Source organism: Crocodylus siamensis, chromosome 4 (genome assembly GCF_052110815.1).
Source record: "Crocodylus siamensis isolate JL-2025a chromosome 4, ASM5211081v1, whole genome shotgun sequence".
In the NCBI taxonomy this organism is placed as follows: Eukaryota; Metazoa; Chordata; order Crocodylia; family Crocodylidae; genus Crocodylus; species Crocodylus siamensis.
In genome coordinates, this window is record NC_143398.1 from 103467120 (window position 1) to 103484970 (window position 17851).

Genomic DNA, 17851 nt, shown 5'->3' on the forward strand with positions numbered 1-17851 from the left:
CTGTTAATCTTTTTTTGGAACTGCTGTAAGTTTTAGCACAGGTACTCCACAAACACATTTTTTGAGCAGTACTTTGACACCTACTTATATGTAGTACAAACTATACATAATATTAGTCCAAACCCAAAGGCTTATGATTTGCCATATACTAGGCCTGTGTGAAGCTGCTCGTATTTGCTTCAGATTTGGATTTGGTCAATTTGGGGAACAGTGATTTGATTCAGTGATTTGGCTGCTGCCAAATCTCTGAATTACACAGGCCCATTCCCCACCTGCTCTCCCAGCCCAGCAATAGCTGCCCTGCCTGTCTCAGCCCCTGGCACTTGGAAAAAAAAAGCCCTCACTCAGCCAGTGCCACCAGGCAGGGGGTGATCCCTGCTGCCCCCCACTGACCCATGCTGGATGGGGGGCTCTGCATGAGCTCCTCCTATGGCTGCCCCGCCTGGCATGGCTCCGGCCCTTTAAGAAAAAAACCCAAAACCCCACCCCAGACTCACCATTCCTGCCTGGGGGCTGTGATCACAACTGCCCCACACTGCATGGGGAGCTCTTCCACAAGCCCCCCAAACCCCCAAGGCTGCTGCAGGACCAGTGAGTCCTGGGGCTTTTCTCCATCTTTTTTTTTTGTCTTAAAGGGCCAGAGCCACAGTGGGAGGGGCAGCCGTGGCTGGACTGGGGGAGTGGGGGGCAGTAGAGGGCTCATGCAGAGCCCCCTACACAGCATGGGACAGTGGGGGCAGCGGGGATCGCCCCCCCCCCACTTGGCAGCACCTGGTGAGTGTGGCTTTTCTTTAAAGCACTGGGAGTTGTGGGTGGGGCAGCTGTGGGGGCAGTGGGAGTCGGGGGGCTGAGGGAGCGGACAGGGGTCGGGGGGCTGGCAGCAGTCCACCCATAGTCCCCTCCCCCGCCCCTAGTACTTACCAGCTCAGAGTCAGCTGCAGCTCCCTGCTGCAGCCACTAGGGACTGCCTGAATCATCAAGGCTCTCCAAATCTTTTCCAAAGAAGTTTTGGAAGATTTTCCAAAGATTTTCCAAAGAAGATTTTCCAAAGATTTGGAAAGCTTTGAATTGATTCGGACCTTTCAATCAGTCCCCTGATTCAATTCGGATTCAGAGATTTGGCCACAAAGTTCTCTGCACTGGTCCTCATGAGAGTCAACAGCATTTTAAGCCATGGTGACTCCATAGCTCAGCACTACTCAGTATGTGTGTATAATCCAGATACCTCTCAGAAAGGATCCATATGCTAATTAACCCCCACTCATGACTGGAACCGGGTGTTTTTATCATGAGCCCTGGGATGCTCCAAAATTTTATATGCAGATAAGATACAGGGCAACCTGGTGGAGGACAAGGTCACTCAAATCATATGTACCAGTCTGAGAGAGGGAGCAACAGAGGGAGTTTGAGGCCCTATTTCATGATGTTTGCCAGGCATTTAAGGCTGATGGAGAAACAGGAATCATTGGAATGAGAAAGAAAGGCATAGTTCAATCATGGGAATGACAAGGAAATAAAAATGTGCACAATGTAGGGGCTTACCATGACTTGGAAAAGAGTCAGCACTGAGGGGGGACTATGCTTAAAGGGCACTACAATATGTGTCATTCAGATGGGCTGTAGTGACTTATCCCTATGATGGAGGCTTATCGATATGTTTATGTCATGTGGATCATATGTTTTATAGCCATGATCAGTATCAGTTATATTTAATCAACTTCACAATTGGTTTCTGTTGCTGAGCACATGTTGCTTTTGACAGCAATTTAGTGATGAACAATGTATTTTGTGAAATTTCCTTGTATGCAATTGTTAGGTGAGGGGCCTTTTCCTCCATACAAATTGGGGGAAAAAGCCATGAGTTGTATTTGAGTAAATATGAAAATCATTTTGCTGTTTTCTGTATTCTATTTATATTTATTGGTGATATTCTAGTTGCTGGAAGTATTGCAGTGGTATCTGGTGATTGTAACTACCGGTAGTTGTATAGCTGAAACTCAGATACCCATGTTTGATTTTTAAAAAAAGACACAAGTCTGCTAGGCCTACACTCATGCTCTGACTGATTTTTAGTGATTTATAGAACAAGGTGAGCCTGAATAAGAAGTTCACAGACTGTTTCAAGCAATGCTATTCTGTTTCTATGCACATCACCTAAATTAAAATTTGTGTTTTAATAAAATCAGCACATGAGATGCTCCATGTTAGTTATTCCAACCTCTTCCAAGTTACCTAAGCTGTTGCATCAGTAAGATATACAAGAACTCACTTCATTTTAAACGTGATTTCTTCTGTTGGAAGTAATGAGATCACTTCATAAATGTTTTGTTAAATCAGCACCAGAGTGTTCAGCACCAAACAGAACTGAGTCCCATGTACTGGTATTTTTAATGATGAAATACCATGTATTGAGTATACTTTTTACTTTCCTAAGGGGGATTTTTTTCTCTAAGTCACAAATGGATTGTTAGGGGTATGTCTACACACATGCTTTACTGCACAGTAGACTAACTTGCTGAGCAGTAAAGTGTCACTATCTACATGTGTGGCAAGTAGGGCAGTATAGACTAATTTACTGCGCCATCAGATAGTCCTGTCAGACACAAGTACTATCCAGCGGTGGAATAAATTACTGCACTTAAATGCACATATAGATGGTGATGTCTGGATTAGTTTACTCTGGCTCAAACTGTGCTGGAATTTTTTCAGTTCCATTAATTGCACGTGGAAGCATGCCTTAGGAGGTCAGCATTGAGACTTTTGCAGCTAGGGTGGCCATCATAGAGGACATTTCGGTTTTCTGCTACTCTGTCCTCTATTGACATAAAACCTGATGCCTTTATGTCTTCTATTTTTCTCTTCAGAAGAAAAATAGAGGACATAAAGACATCAGGTTTCGTATCAAGAGAGGACAGAGGACAACCAGACTGTCCTCTATGATGACCACCCTATTTGCAGCTCCCCCAGCTTGATGTATCCTGCATTAAGTTCTTGCATCACTTTCCAAAGCTGTAGTGTTTTGAATACTAGAATGCAGATGAAGAAAAGCAGTTTATTAACATTAAAATAGGACACTGTAAATCATTTGCATCCACAGTATAAATCAAGCTGGCCACATTTGATCACATTTTCTAGTAAAGGTCCCTCTGGCAATAGCTTATTAAGGGTTAATTAATGTTAATAGAAGCTGTGATTGTAGGCATGTTGCAGCTGATTATGAGTCCATCAGGAATAGATGCTATGAATGGTTTAAAAGAACTTCTTGGCCTACTGGTCTCCATTACAATCTACAACAATTGATGGAGCTTTTCTTAAAGTTTCTGTTAGTCTTTACCTCACCCTTTACATACTATTTATTGAAGAGAGCATTAATACCCTGAGTAACCATATTTTAAATTCTACTAAATGCTTAAAATGCCAAAGAAGGCCCATATAACTGAATGGTAATGAAAATGAAGTGTTAATCATGGGCTAATCTTCTAAATCACTAGGGAGAGAAAGTGACCAAAGCCTGTAGCTGGTACTAAGGATTGATGTCATGGTGGCACGGTCCAGCCTGGTGTAAAGAAATCTAGTCCATGGGGAATAGAGGGAGATGCTTTGCTTTAGGAAGGTATATGCCTCCTCTAAGCTCTCTGACACTATTACAATGGGAAATTCACTACTTTATCACTTTTGCCTGGATTGCACTCTATGGACAGAGACAATATCCAAACTGTCCCCATTCCCATGTACCTCTGAGTGAAGTAGGGAGCAGCATGGGCGCTCCCCTGAGGCAAGGGACAGGTACCATGACAGGCCATGAGCAAGGCAGCAGTAGGAGAGGGGAGGCAGGTTCTTGCACACCCACTCCCCAGCACAGCATGCTGATATAAATCAAGCATAATCTGGTTCTCGGTTTTCTGGGCTTTATTGCACTCCCTGAAAATTAGGGCAATTTTTTCCATTGGCTTTGGTGGAAGAGGAATGTGAACACCACTAATGATGTGAACAACATTCTTAGTGATGTAAACAATCGGTTTGCCTCTGTAGGTAAATAAAGTGAAATAATGTCCTCCAGGGTGCTGCATGCTCTCAGTTCTTACGGGAGTCAAGGAGAATTGAAGAGACTCAGCAGGGTTGGGACTGGAGTGAAGACTGTCAGATTTGGTCCAGAGATATGTGTGTAACAAAACCCCAAGCCCCAATATTTTAAATACTTAAATTCCTCTTTCAGATAGCAGATGTGATTTTAATAGGATTTTAGATAAGTTTGACTTTAAATGCTTTAGGTCTGGTTCTTCCTCTTCTTTTCTAGGAACAACATGAAAGGGCATTAATATCTTCCTGAGATAAATCCTGGTAATCCTTTTACCATTTCCTTTGTGTCCTATTCATATCATTACATCTGTGGGGGTTGGGGGAAGGGAAACAGACTCTTTGGAGTCAGTCCTCCCAATTTAGGAGCTGGGCAGGGAATTATGATCACCTACTATCAAAGACTTTTTTTTTTTTAGTCAGGCATCATCTTTCTGAATTATACTTCCAGAAAAACTCTACAGAGTCTAGCAGACTTTTATTAAATATGTTTTAGTACAGTCCTTAGTCCAGCATAGATACATCTCAAAATGCTAGGAACAAAAAGGACCACAGATGAAGTCCTGGTCTTACTGAAGTTACTGGAAGAATTATTTTTGACTGCAGTGGGATTAGGAGTGTATTGCATTTATCCATATGAATACAAAATACTTTAAGAGCCAGATTAACACATTAGTGCAGCAGAGATGAACTTGAAGCTTTCTAGTTGGAGGCATAGCTGGGTTTTTTTTGTTTATTATTTTCAACAATGATTGACTAAAAATAATGTAAAGTGGTAACAGCTTATTGTCAGGAAAAGTAAAGATCAAATAAATCCTTTGTCCTTTTACTTCTTGTCTCTTCCTTTTTCAGTTTCGGTGTTTAGCCTTGGTGGTAGGGCTGACACCCCATAAGAGATATTTCCAAAGGGTCAGATTAAGGCGGTTTAAGGAGCAAAGTGTGGGTGGCACACTCAGCGTACACAGATCTGCAGGCTCAGAGGGAAGAGAAAGTACCTATCTACAGATACAGTGATAGAAATTGTTCCTTAAATAATAAGTAGTGGTATAAACAAATAACAGACATAGTTAAATGAAAACAAAAATATATAGTCACAAGAGACATATTTCAGAGACAAGAAAACATAACAAAAATATAACCATCCCCCAATAAAAAATTAGTTGTTTTATCATTATGTTGAATGTTGTCATAGTCTTCTTTGATTACCAGATAAATCCAGTGGAAGCATTATCCTTTAGACACAGCCATGCCAAAAGAGAATTGTACACATTGCTAGGATAATGGTGTTGCTTCCCTACCTACGGTCTGTAGAAGCTTTCTATTTTTCTTTGCTCAGGACAATGGGATCTGTTCATTTGGGCTCTTACGGGGACCATTAAGGTGTCAAAGGTGGCTCTGGCAAAGTTTTGCTCCTGTATTATCTCTTGGTGACTAATGTGGCAGCTGGTGTAATGAGATCCTGTTTTCCTGACTTGTTGTAAAGATGACAGTCTGTTTTTTTTTCAGATGGTGTTAAATAGATATCATTCATTTTGCATTTCATCAACTGATAGCCCCATGCTTTAATCCAGCAACACATGTGAACCTGGGGAGAAAATTATGTAAAGACTGGAGAACACATCTTACATACCTTCCCTCATCAAAGAGAAGGTCAGGTGGTGACTTGATCATAGTTCATACACAGGAAGAAGAGATCAGATGATAGAGGCTTCTTTAATCCATCTGTCCAAACCATAGCCACAGTGAATGGGGACAGAACTGGACAAATATACATCAGCTCACATTTTAACAGTGATGGTAACTCTCCATTGGAACAAATTACCAGGGGTTGTTTCTCTGCCCCTCAAAATCTTTGAACCAAGACTGACTTTTTGAAATAAATTGTCTTTGTTCAGCCCCAATTTACTGGGCTTGGTGCAGAAATCAGTGGATGACATCCTATAGCTTCTGTTATGATCAGAATGTCTCCCCAATGCATTTAACATCTATTACTCTTTAATTCCATGTATGATTGCATTAGTAGAATAGGGTGCTAGTAAGTTTTTGATCTTACATTTAGGCTTAGTGATAATTTACTTCTTTTCTTCTCAAAGTTCTCTTAACTGTAAGACAAAAGCTAAACTTCCCCCAAGACCTAGTAAAAAACGATAAATCTTTTTATCCCCTGTCCCCTCCCAAATCAAGTAATGAAGGACAGGTTTATTTCACTAATATAACTGAAGCTTAGAAAATGCCAGCAAAATGTCATAATTATGAAGGTTATTGTATATCTTCACATGAGTGATGTGCTAACTGTAAAGTCATTCACCAGGCCAAGTGTCTTTTGTGGAGTCAGAATAATTTGTTTTGAAAACACAGTACATCTCTTCATGACTCTTTCTGGAAACACGCTGGGTATTTGCAGACCTCTAGGAGCCCAGTAATAAAGGAATTAAATATTATTCTGTTTCAGTGTGGGGGAAATGCAGACAATTTATTGCATTTCTGAGACAGGCTGGAGGCTGGGGTTCTGTAGGAGCCTTGTTTACTAAACCCTGGGGCTGGCCAAAGCATTTGGATCTGTTTAAAAAAGGACTAAACCTGTGCCTCGAACTGCTATAAATTTAATAGACCTGTCTCTGACCCTTCTCACAATGGTCAGAATGGAGGAACTCTGGAGAAACTCCTAAGTGCTTCCGTTTTGTTGCCCCACATATAAATAGCTTATTAGCATCCTATTAAACATTTGACCCCATGTTAATTTGGTCACCACTTGGGTGTCCAGTATAGGCCCATAAATGAAGCTGTTTCACGTACAGACAAATCAATATTTATTACTGATCAGCCCACGGTTGCTCTTCAGTTCCTCACAGAGGCTCACTGTTGCAACAGCTTGCTCTGGCCATTCATTAACTGCATTGCAGACAGACAGCAAGTCTAGTTAACTAGGTCTGGAGCAAAAGCAAGTCAGCAAGCAAAATATTTGACAAATTCATTGAGGGGATAATTTGATTTGATATTTTTAAACTGTTGCTAGGATCACTTGGGAAGGGTTTTTGAATGACAATACAGGGCACTACACCCCAGGAGCTCCTGCCCATCCTTTCTGGTCTCACTCCATGATACAGAACCCAGTCTTGTCTTGTGCTCAGCACCCTCAGTGCACATTAACATATGGAACTGAGAGCATACATTACTGAATAGGTGCAGACTCATGGGTCTTATATGAACTTCTGTTGTATCTACTTTATACCAGACAGGCTGGTATATATAGGAGGTATAAAGCCTCCCTTCCCCCTGTTGGATTTTCCCTAGAGACTGTCCATTTGGTGCAGAGCCATTCCATCAGCTCAAGCTGCTCCAGGCACAAAAAGTCTTCTGAGGTGGGCTGAAGAATGGGTATAAGATGAAGGTGGCAGGTATCAGATTAGGAGTGGTAAGAACTGCAACAGAGGTAGACTTGTTTGCTGCAAAATATTGTGTGTGCCACTGAAGCAAAGGGAGGGCCTGCTGTAAAGCCCAGTGCAGTCTACTGTGACTACTAGCAGCTTCTAAATGTGGAGAGGTAAGCCACTTTCACTCTGCCCCTGGGCTGATGCCTTCACCAATGCTGGATTGAATCTATCCCCTGGTTTCCAAATCAACAGTCTGTTGAATAAAAGGTATCTAATAACTTGACTCAAGAAGTCTATGGGCCAACGAGTGGCAAAGCACTGCTCGACCTGGTACTGGCAACTGGGGATGACCTAATTGTCGACCTAGTGATCACTGGGAAGCTGGGTGATAGCGACCACGAGCTGATCACCTTCACCATCTGCCGTAAAGCTGGCAAGTCAGTCAGCAACACGGAAGTCCTTCACTTCAGGAAAGCCGACTTTGACAAGCTCAGGAGGCTTGTCAGTGAGGCCCTAAGGGACCATGACCCCAGGTAATAGGTCACTTGGTCATAGAAGGAAATGAGATTGGTCAAGCAAGACCTACCCGCAACTAACCCATGCTGGCTATCCCTCATGGGAGTTCAAGAAGGGTGGTTGCTCTTCAAGGGAGTGATCCTCAATGCACAAGCTAAGTCTATTCCATCTCAGAGGAAAGGCAGCAAGAGGGCACAGTAGCTCCCCTGGCTCTCCAGGGACCTAGCAGACCTCCTGACACTAAAAAGAAAGGCCTACAAAAGATGGAGGATGGGATTCACCTCCAAGGAGGGTCATTTTGCACTGGTCCAGTCCCGCAGGGAGCAAACCAGGAAAGCCAAGGCTGCAACTGAACTCCAAATAGGTTTGAGCATCAAGAACAATAAAAAGTCCTTTTTCAGATATGTGAGGAGCCGGAGGAAAAGCAAAGGCAACATTGGACTCCTGCTGAATCAGATGGGGCAACTGACAACTGACGCCCAGGAAAAAGCCAACCTATTAAATGGGTACTTTTGCGTCAGTCTTTCATCAGTCCCATAGGATGCCCATGCCCACCACGGGACAGGGCAGTCTGGGTAAGGGAGGTCCTTTGCCCTCCATTAATGCTGACCTCGTGAAGGAACACCTTGAGAAGCTGCATACCTTTAAGTCAGCCAGCCCTGACAATCTACGCCCCAGGGTACTTATGGAGCTGGAGAGCATCATAGCCCAGCCTCTGGCACGGATCTTTGAAAACTCCTGGCACTCTAGTGTAGTACCCGAAGACTGGAAGAAGGCCAATGTGGTGCCGATCTTCAAGAAAGGGAGGAAAGTGGATCCAGCTAACTATAGGCCCATCAGCCTGACTTCTATCCTGGGGAAGATCTTAGAAAAGTTTATTAAAGAGGCCATCCTTAATGGACTGGCCGACATCAACATCCTGAGGGATAGCCAGCATGGGTTAGTTGCGGGTAGGTCTTGCTTGACCAATCTCATTTCCTTCTATGACCAAGTGACCTATTACCTGGGCAAAGGAGAAGAGATTGATGTCTTCAAAAAAGCCTTCAATCTGGTATCCCATGATCACTTCTTGGTGAAACTGGCCAATTGTGGCTTGGGTCCACCACGATCCACTGGCTGGAAAACTGGCTCTGTGGTCGGACCCAGAGGGTAGTAATTGATGGCAGTCACTCATCATGGTGTCCTGTGACCAGTGGGGTCCCGCAAGGCTCTGTCCTTGGACCCATATTGTTCAACATCTTCATTAATGATGTGGACATTGGAGTCAGAAGCAGACTGGCCAAGTTCGCCGATGACACCAAACTTTGGGGCAAAGCATCCACACCAGAAGACAGGTGGGTGATCCAGGCTGACCTGGACAGGCTCAGCAAATGGGCGGATGAAAACCTGATGGTATTTAACACCGAAAAATGCAAGGTTCTCCACCTTGGCAAGAAAAACCTGCAGCATCCTTATAGGCTCGGCAGTGCTACGCTGGCTAGCACTACGGAAGAAAGAGAGTTGGGGGTCATTATTGACCACAAGATGAACATGAGCCTGCAATGCAATGCTGCAGCTAGTAAAGTGACCAAAATGCTGGCTTGCATCCATAGATGCTTCTCAAGTAAATACTGGGATGTCATTCTCCCCTTGTACTTGGCCTTGGTGAGGCCACAGCTGGTGTACTGTGTCCAGTTTTGGGACCCACAATTCAAAAAGGGTGTGGAGAAGCTTGAGAGAGTCCAGAGAAGAACCACGCACATGATCAGAGGTCAGGAAAGCTGACCTTATGACGACAGGATGAGAGCCATGGGGCTCTTTAGCCTGGAAAAGCGCATGCTCAGGGTTGATCTGATGGCCACGTACAAGTTTATCAGGGGTGACCACCAGGATCTGGGGGAACATTTGTTCACCAGAGCACCCCAAGGGATGACAAGGTCGAACGGTCGTAAACTACTACAGGACCGTTTCAGGCTGGACATAAGGAAGAATTTCTTTACTGTCCGAGCCCCCAAGGTCTGGAACAGCCTGCCATCGGAGGTGGTTCAAGCACCTACATTGAACACCTTCAAGAGCAAATTGGATGTTTATCTTGCTGGGATCCTATGACCCCAGCTGACTTCCTACCCTTTGGGCGGGGGGCTGGACTCGATGATCTTCTGAAGTCCCTTCCAGCCCTAATGTCTATGAAATCTATGAAATAAAAGTAGGCCATTATTATCTTGCTGATTCACATAGACTTGGAATGGAAGTTCCCCAAACCCAAACCTAAGGCTAAACCTAAACTCATCCAGATCAGAGAAATACTTACTCCCTACTCTCCAAAAACCCCTAACAGACTTTCATTTTGGAAAAGCCTTTGCTGAAATCTGTTGTAGGACACTGTTGGTTTCACAATCCCCACTGGGCCTTCTGTGTTGAAATCTTGCACGTTCTCTGGTATGGGCAGTGACATGACGATAATAGTTAATAAGTATCACTTAGCTTCAGGCTACCACTTTTCATTCCTAGACCTCAAATCACTTTACAGAACACCATTCTCCCACCTCCCCAACATTTTTCTTAGCTGGAGAAAACTGAGGCACAGCACAGTGAAGTGATTCACTCAAGGCCATACACAAGGCCAGTGGTGGAACTGCCAACAGGATCTAGGCTTCCTGATTAAGTAACACATATAGGAAATAATGGCACCTCCCAGGATTATCAAATGGGATTTACTTTCATTAAGTGAAGGTCAGTTGTGACTCTTGTATCAAATGGTTGTATCATTCTATAAGGGAGTCCCATTTGCTTGATTATTTGGAAGGAAGGGAAATTGCTAGCAGAAAACAGAAGAAATACCCAGTAGTGAAAGATGTTTAGAGATACTGCTGCTGCTGCCATCTAGTGACTATTATGTGTCTGTTTTTAGATTTAAGAGATGTGCGCGACTCCAAAGAACATTTCTTTTTGAGATTCTCAAAGGCATTCACTCTCATTGCAGGGGAAGAAAGTCACTATAAAAAGAGCAAGTTTTGGATGTTTATAAATTGTTTTCAGCAACACAGAAATGCTAGAAGATCAAAGAGACAGTGGTACAGCTATTGCATAAGTGTGCATAACACGGCTTGTCAGCCAGTAGTCATTAGAGAGAGCTCTCCTGTGGCCTCTGTGAAATGAGCTAGTGGTCTTACTCCAGTTCCAGTATGCAGGTGTCCCCATCACATAAACCCAGCACCATAAATGCCTTCTTTATTGTCCATCTCAGCAGAGAGACTAAGGGCTGAATAGGCCTGGAGACAGAATGATCCTCTCATCCCCTTAGGTGGTCCATCCGGATCAGGGTTGTGGCACATCAATGAGGCGCTGTGGGAGATAGATTGCCCTGCAGCTGTGCGTGCACCTTGGAGGACTTACACAGGACTTCCATTTCAGAGCTGTCACTGCAGAATGTTTCCTGATGCCAGATTCACTAAAAGCAAAACCTGAAATAAAATACAGTTGTATCACTGAGCAGCAGCATTCTGGTTAGAGCAGAAAGCTGTGCACAGCAAGGCACTCGCTGAATGGGTGATGGACATTTATGCAGGAAAGAGGCTAAATATGTATGTACCATGTTATGTTCAGCTGGTAGAGAGAGCACTGAGCCCTCTCACAGCTGAACTCCTTTAAACTCCTTCAGGTGGTCCCAAGAGGAATGGGTCCCATTTCCCGCAGTGGGAGTTATATGTACCCTGTCTGAAGAGAGTAAGGTGCATGAATAGAAATTGCAGGCTTCAGGTGACATCCAAGCTGTGATCTGTGGTTATCACAGGAGTTGTAGTGACTCCTCTCCTGCAGGAGTAATTGTTTTGAATAGATTTTTGCAGCATCCCCCCTCTTTCATCAAGGTAAAAAGAATTTTTATTTTCTTTCATGCAAAGTCAGACCTGCAGGCTGGTAGCTTTTTTACCTCCATCTCATGCTGGCTTAATATAGCATAAATATGCACAGAAGGTGCAGGCACATCAGACCCATAATGTTCATGCAGTTTTTTAATGACTCTTTCTGCATTTTATATATAGTGTATGATTAGCATTTGATGCAATGCTAATCAATTGTATCCGAGAGTGGTTACATTTTTTTATATACTAATGCCTGTTTTAGGCCATCGTAACTGATAAGGATTAGCATGCTAGTTTCATAGGGGCAGATTATCCTGCAGCCTGCCTATTGTCAGGTTTCTTGCATCTCTCTCTAAAGGAAGAGATTTTGGCTGCTGTGAGAGCTGGGATATTGGATTGGATGGATTCTGGGGCTGGCAAGTCCTACATTCTGATAATCAGAGAAATCCAAATAAACAAGCAATAAATAATCCCAAGGAAATGTAATCCTGAGGCCTGGATTTACCAGGACACTTCAGCTGCTTCATTTTGCTCCAAAAATGCAAAATAGCCCCAAACACAAGTAGGCAGAGCAGTTGGGTTTGCTGTTGCTTTGTGTTGCTGGCATAGTTCAAAATGGCCAAAATGTACCAGTTTTATGCTAGTTCATAATTATAGTGAAAATGTCAAAAGAATTGGATGAAGGCCCAGAATAAGGTAAAGCTGAAATAGAATAATCTGTATTTCCTTTTCTGTGTTGCAGTGCCATGGTTCCCTAGAAGTATCCAGGAGCTTGACAGATTTGCCAATCAGATCCTAAGCTATGGAGCTGAGCTGGATGCAGACCATCCTGTAAGAAAGAAGCCCTGTATTTTTAAACTTAACTTGACTGTAATTGGGTCTGATGATTCTCTCTTGGGAACATTCTTTACAGTGGGCCAGTTTCTGAGCTCTCCCATGGTTCTAGGGTTATCTGAAAGCTAGTCCAATCTCTAGCAAAAATTAGAGATCCCCAAAGGTTACTGTAATTTATAAAAATGCTGGCAGCACAAGTGGCAGTCTCTAAAGCACAGAATTACCAGAACATGCCCCTTTTTCTCAGTTATTCCAGTTATGCTTATGCAAAGGAGTCTGAATGTAGTGGCTCAAGGGACAGTTTGGGGCTGTTCATAGGCTCATGCCACAAAAATTTGGGAGGCACTATATTACAGCATGGGGAAATGAAGAGTTTCCTTCCTTCAAAATATTAACAGGTGATTGAAATTTATATCTTGTCATTTATTTATAGAGTCTAACATTGCATTTGTGTGGCATGACACAATAAAAGAAATGGTCTCTGCCCCCAAAAGCTGCAATTCACAGTTGGCCCTAATGTACAAGGGAAGGCAGTCTGGCATTAGTTAACATGTAAATTCTTAAGGTATTTTTAAAACTCTGCCCAATATAAAAATACTTTCTGCTTCAACCCCCCTCCAACCAAACAACAACTTATTTTCATGTCAAAACACACCGAGTTTCATGCAGTGCAACAGAAATTGCTGCTATTACTTTAATTGAGACAGGGTGATTATAAATAAATTACATGCAGCTCAACAAAAATTGCAGCTATTAGTTTAATTGAGATGGGGTGATTAGTCATTCACTACCTATTGCTTAATCCAAAATGCGTTATGTATCATGTACAATGATTCATGATATTCAGTGTGGTCATATGAAAAACAGAATGAAAGAAGATGCAATTACTTGAGTGAACTGAATCAATAGCCCTCTCATGTATTGCACTGGAATAAAACAACATTGAACTTGAAAGCAAAAAAGAAATAAAAATAGGGTATTGAAATGTATGAAGCATCTCAGCACCAACTGCTGGATCTAATTAGTTAGTGATCAGTTTCCACTAAGTTGTCTTAAAAAGGAAATACAACTAGGCATATGTGATAGCAGTGGTGCTTAACTTCCAGCCTGCAGGCCAAATGTGGCCCAAGCAGTCATGCGATCTGACCTACAGGGCTCCCCACAGTGTGTGGCCGGGTCCCAATCTGGTTTTAGGGGCTTGGGCCAGGACCAGTCCGGTGTACAGGGCCAGGGCATGGCCCCGTCTTTCTTGTGGAGCTGGGAACTGATTAGCATGTGGGGCTGGGCTGCAGGTACGATCCAGCATGTGGGGCTAGGGCCTTGGGCTGATCTGGTGTGCAGGCTGGGTCCCTGGACATGGTATGGTGTACAGGACAGAGGCCACACACCAGACTGGCCTTGCACAGTAAAATGGGCCTTTTCCCCACATGCCAGATCAGGCTCATGGATTGTGTCTGGCTAAAAGTTAGGCACCACTGTGATATAGAAACAAGGATGACAGAATTTAAGATGCAGGAAGAGGAAAAGCAGGAATCTCTCAGGGCTAAGTACATACATTCAAAAAGTCTGAGGTGGAATTTATCTAAGTAATGTGGTTTTCCATAATTCAGATTGGTTGCAAACAGAAAATGCGTTTGCCCAGGGCAGGTGTGTGTGTGTGTGTGTGTATGTGCAAATATTAGAGCAGGTTCTGCCATTTTAAAACCAGTCTGTGTGCGCAAAACATCTCTTCTGTTGTGACTATTGACCAATTTCCAATCACTTATCCTGGTAAAAGTGTAATGTCTGTACCTGGCCCATATGTTTTAGCATTTTAGGTAGATAAGGGAGATAATAGTAGAGCAATATTCTCTTATGCTATTCTAATGCATCATCTGTTCTCATATATACTAATACACTTTGCTTTGTGCTTCAGATTCAACTGTGTCATGTATCTGGCTTCATCACAGTTGTCCCCAGATCCAGTTCCATCCTATATTGCATATGGAACCATTTGTTAACTGTTTGGGGGTCAGATAAATTATTATTACTTTTGTACACTACAGAAACACTAGTCAAAGCCCCAGTCAAGATGCGAGTCCCATTGTTCAAGGCTCTGGAAATATACACAGTGGCCATGTCTACATGAGAAGCTGAGTGTACTGCTGCGCAGTAGTGTCATGTGGCGACAGCCATAATGTGACGCTACTGCACAGTAGCTTTAGGCTACTACACAGTACTGTCATGAAAAAAGTGGTCTTCAGTCCTGCTGCACAGTAACTCAGGTTACTGCTCAGTCACGAGTGTGCAGTAATGACTGTATAGTCAGCGTCTCATGTAGACACAGCTAGTGAGGAACAATCCCAACTCCAAAGAACCATCTAAATAGCCATGCATGACAAAGATTGGGAGAATTACTATGCCTGTCTTAAGAGATGGGGACCTGAGGCAGAGAGAGATCAAATAACTTGTCACAGGTCACACAGAGTCAGTGGCAGAGGTTAAAATTACAATGGACTGAGCTGCAAAACTATCTTTTCTCTCTGTTGTAACCTGAATTTTATTTGTGTTCTCTGGGATGGCTGAATTTGCAGGAACAGAGGTCTCATCTATGCTGAACTTCAAATAGTGTGAGGACAGCTTTAGGCATGGTTTCAGCACTCTTAGGGCGCTTGTACATGTGATGCCATTACCATGTACATGTGATGAAAATGTAATTTTGTGAGGCTTAATAGTGTTACACTGTACATGTGCAAGAGTGTTGGGGGTTTTAAGTGAGTTTGCAACATTGCAAACTAAACTACATTCCGATGTAGTTTAGTTTGCAACGTTGTGAATTGGAATGATGCAGCTGTCAGCTTGCCCCCTCAGCAGCAGGAGAGGCAGGCAGGCTCTGCAGAAAAAAAAGAATCAGGCCTCTCGTTGCTTCTGCCTTCAGCAGCCTCCTGCAGCCAGCAAAACAGCTGGTGCTATCCAGGAATGGCCTAGCTTGCCCCTGCGGCAGTGCAGGAAGGTGGCAGGAGGGTGTCTGCATTTGCTGGCAGCTGGAGAAGGCAACAGGGATGGTGCATAGGGTTTTGGAAGCCCAGGCAGCCTGCTAGCTGGCTGGGTGCTGTTCCAGCTCAGAGGCTCCCGATTCAATGCTTCCCCAGTCTGCCTGGGCTTCCAGCACCCTGTGTACCATCCCCACCACCTTCTCCAGCTGCCAGCACACCCAGATGCCCTTCTGCCATCTTCTTGTGCTGCCCCAGGGGCAAGGCAGCTTATTCCTGGGAGGCCCCAGGTGTCCTGCTGGCCACAGGACCCTTCTTTCAAGCAGATGCAGTAAGGCTCAAATGATCCTTGCTGTTGTGAAGCCTCCCCACTTCTTCCTCTGCAGCTGGAAGGTGACCTGCTGGTAGGCTGAGCAGCCCCTGAGCTGCAGGGGTACCAGTCCTTCCCTCCATGGTAGCAGCACCCCTCAGGGCCACCTGGGTGGGCTGCCAGTGGGCTGGATGCTTCCCCAACTCAGAGAGAGCACCTGGCCCAATCCAACTGTTCCCTGAGCCCGCCTGCTGGAAGCCCGCCAGGTGCTGCTCCCTGGGTGGGCTCGGGGAACAATTGGACTGGGCCAGGTGCTGTCTCCAAGCTGGGGCAGCATCTGGCCCACTAGCAGCCCAGCTGGGCAGCCCTGGGGGGTGCTGCCACCATGAAGGGAACGACTGGGGCCCCCGCTGCCCATCGGCAGCTCACTCCCTGGCCACAGGAAAGCATTGGCTCGAAAAGAAAAAGGATCGGGCCCCTTGCCATAACACGACCAAAAAATGGAAGTGTGGATTTCAATTATACACCCACCATTTCAATTTAGCGGCATAGAATAAAACCCTGAGGACTAAAACCCTGTCATTGTATACAAGCGCCCTTACTGACCAGTCAGACTTTGCAGACAACACGTTAAAACAGGTTAAATGCCCTTTTGCACAGCTTTAATGGTGTTGCTGCTTGCACAAGTTTGCAAATTTGGTGGCGTATTACGTGTTAATTGCAGCTGCTGTAGCAAATTCGGTGGCATAATGCACCTTAAATGAATTTGGGGTGCAGCAAACTAAAACACCTCTGAAGAGTTTTAGTTTGCTACCTTACAGCTGCAGAGGGAATCACTGGGCTCCATGCAGCTCAGGAGCTGTGTAGACAGCCCCAGCAGGCAGCTCGACAGTAGCCCAGGAAGCCAGGCTGCACTGAAGGGAAAAAAAAAAGTGGCGAGCCTAATCATTTTTCTTCCCACTTCCCTGGCCTGGAGCGTGCCTGCCTGCCTGAGCTGCACAGGGGCCCAGTGCTTTCTTCCTTAGTTGTGGTGTCCCCTGGGACTGCCTGAGTCATGTGTCTGTGGGAGGGTGCTGCCTGGAGGGGGGCAGCCGCCGTGGCAGGAAGCACCAGCCTCCCTCCCACCCCTGGAGCTCAGGGACTGCTCACCCCGTGGGCAACTCACTCTCCCCTCCCTGCCACTAGAGAGGCAGGTAAGTGCATGGGTGTCCATGACACGGGGGGGTTTACTTTGCCCTAAATTGAAGTGGTGATTTTAATTAACCACTGCTTCAATTTAAACCCTGCGTCATCTACAGTTGTCCGTAACTGTTTTAGAAACTTTGTTCAGTGGAACTGTTCTGTAAACCAAGTTTTTGGCATAGTTTGGTTGCTAGTAAGAACAGGGTCAAAGCATAGAAACAGAAGAAAATAGGACTGAAGAGACTTTTGCTCCAGGCACAATCATCCCTGTTTAAACCATTCCAAGCAGACATTTGTCTACCTTTCATTGTAAAAAAAAAAAAAAGAAATGGTAGAGTTCACACCTTCTCTAAGTAACTTCCTCTGGTGCTTATGGTTCCTAATATCATGGAATCATAAAAAATGAGGGTTGGAAGGGACCTCAGGAGGTCATCTAGTCCAACTCCCTGCTCAAAGCAGGACTGTCCCGAATTAAATCAGCCCAGCTAGGGCTTTGTTGAGCCGGGTCTTAAAAACTTCCAAGGATGGAAATGCCACCACTTCTCTAGGTAACTTGTTCTAGTGCTTTACCGCCCTCCCACTGAGGAAGTTTTTCCTAATACCCAACCTGCACTTTCCTTGCTGCAACTTGAGACCATTGGTCATTGTTCTTTCATTTGCTACCACTGACAACAGTCATATCAGATCTAAATGTTCCTTGTTGCATTGTCAGCCCTTTACTACTTGTCCTGTCCCCTGTGGTAT

The 17851-nt window shown here is 44.4% G+C and overlaps 1 protein-coding gene across 1 annotated transcript in view; it reads left to right on the forward strand.

Annotated features, from left to right (window-relative positions):
- PAH (phenylalanine hydroxylase) overlaps nucleotides 1-17851 on the forward strand; it is a 58502-nt gene that overhangs the window by 25136 nt on the left and 15515 nt on the right. The window contains exon 4 of the mRNA XM_090043230.1: nucleotides 12552-12640. Within this exon, the coding sequence (XP_089899356.1) occupies nucleotides 12552-12640 (89 nt within the window). The remainder of the gene's footprint in view (nucleotides 1-12551; nucleotides 12641-17851) is intronic.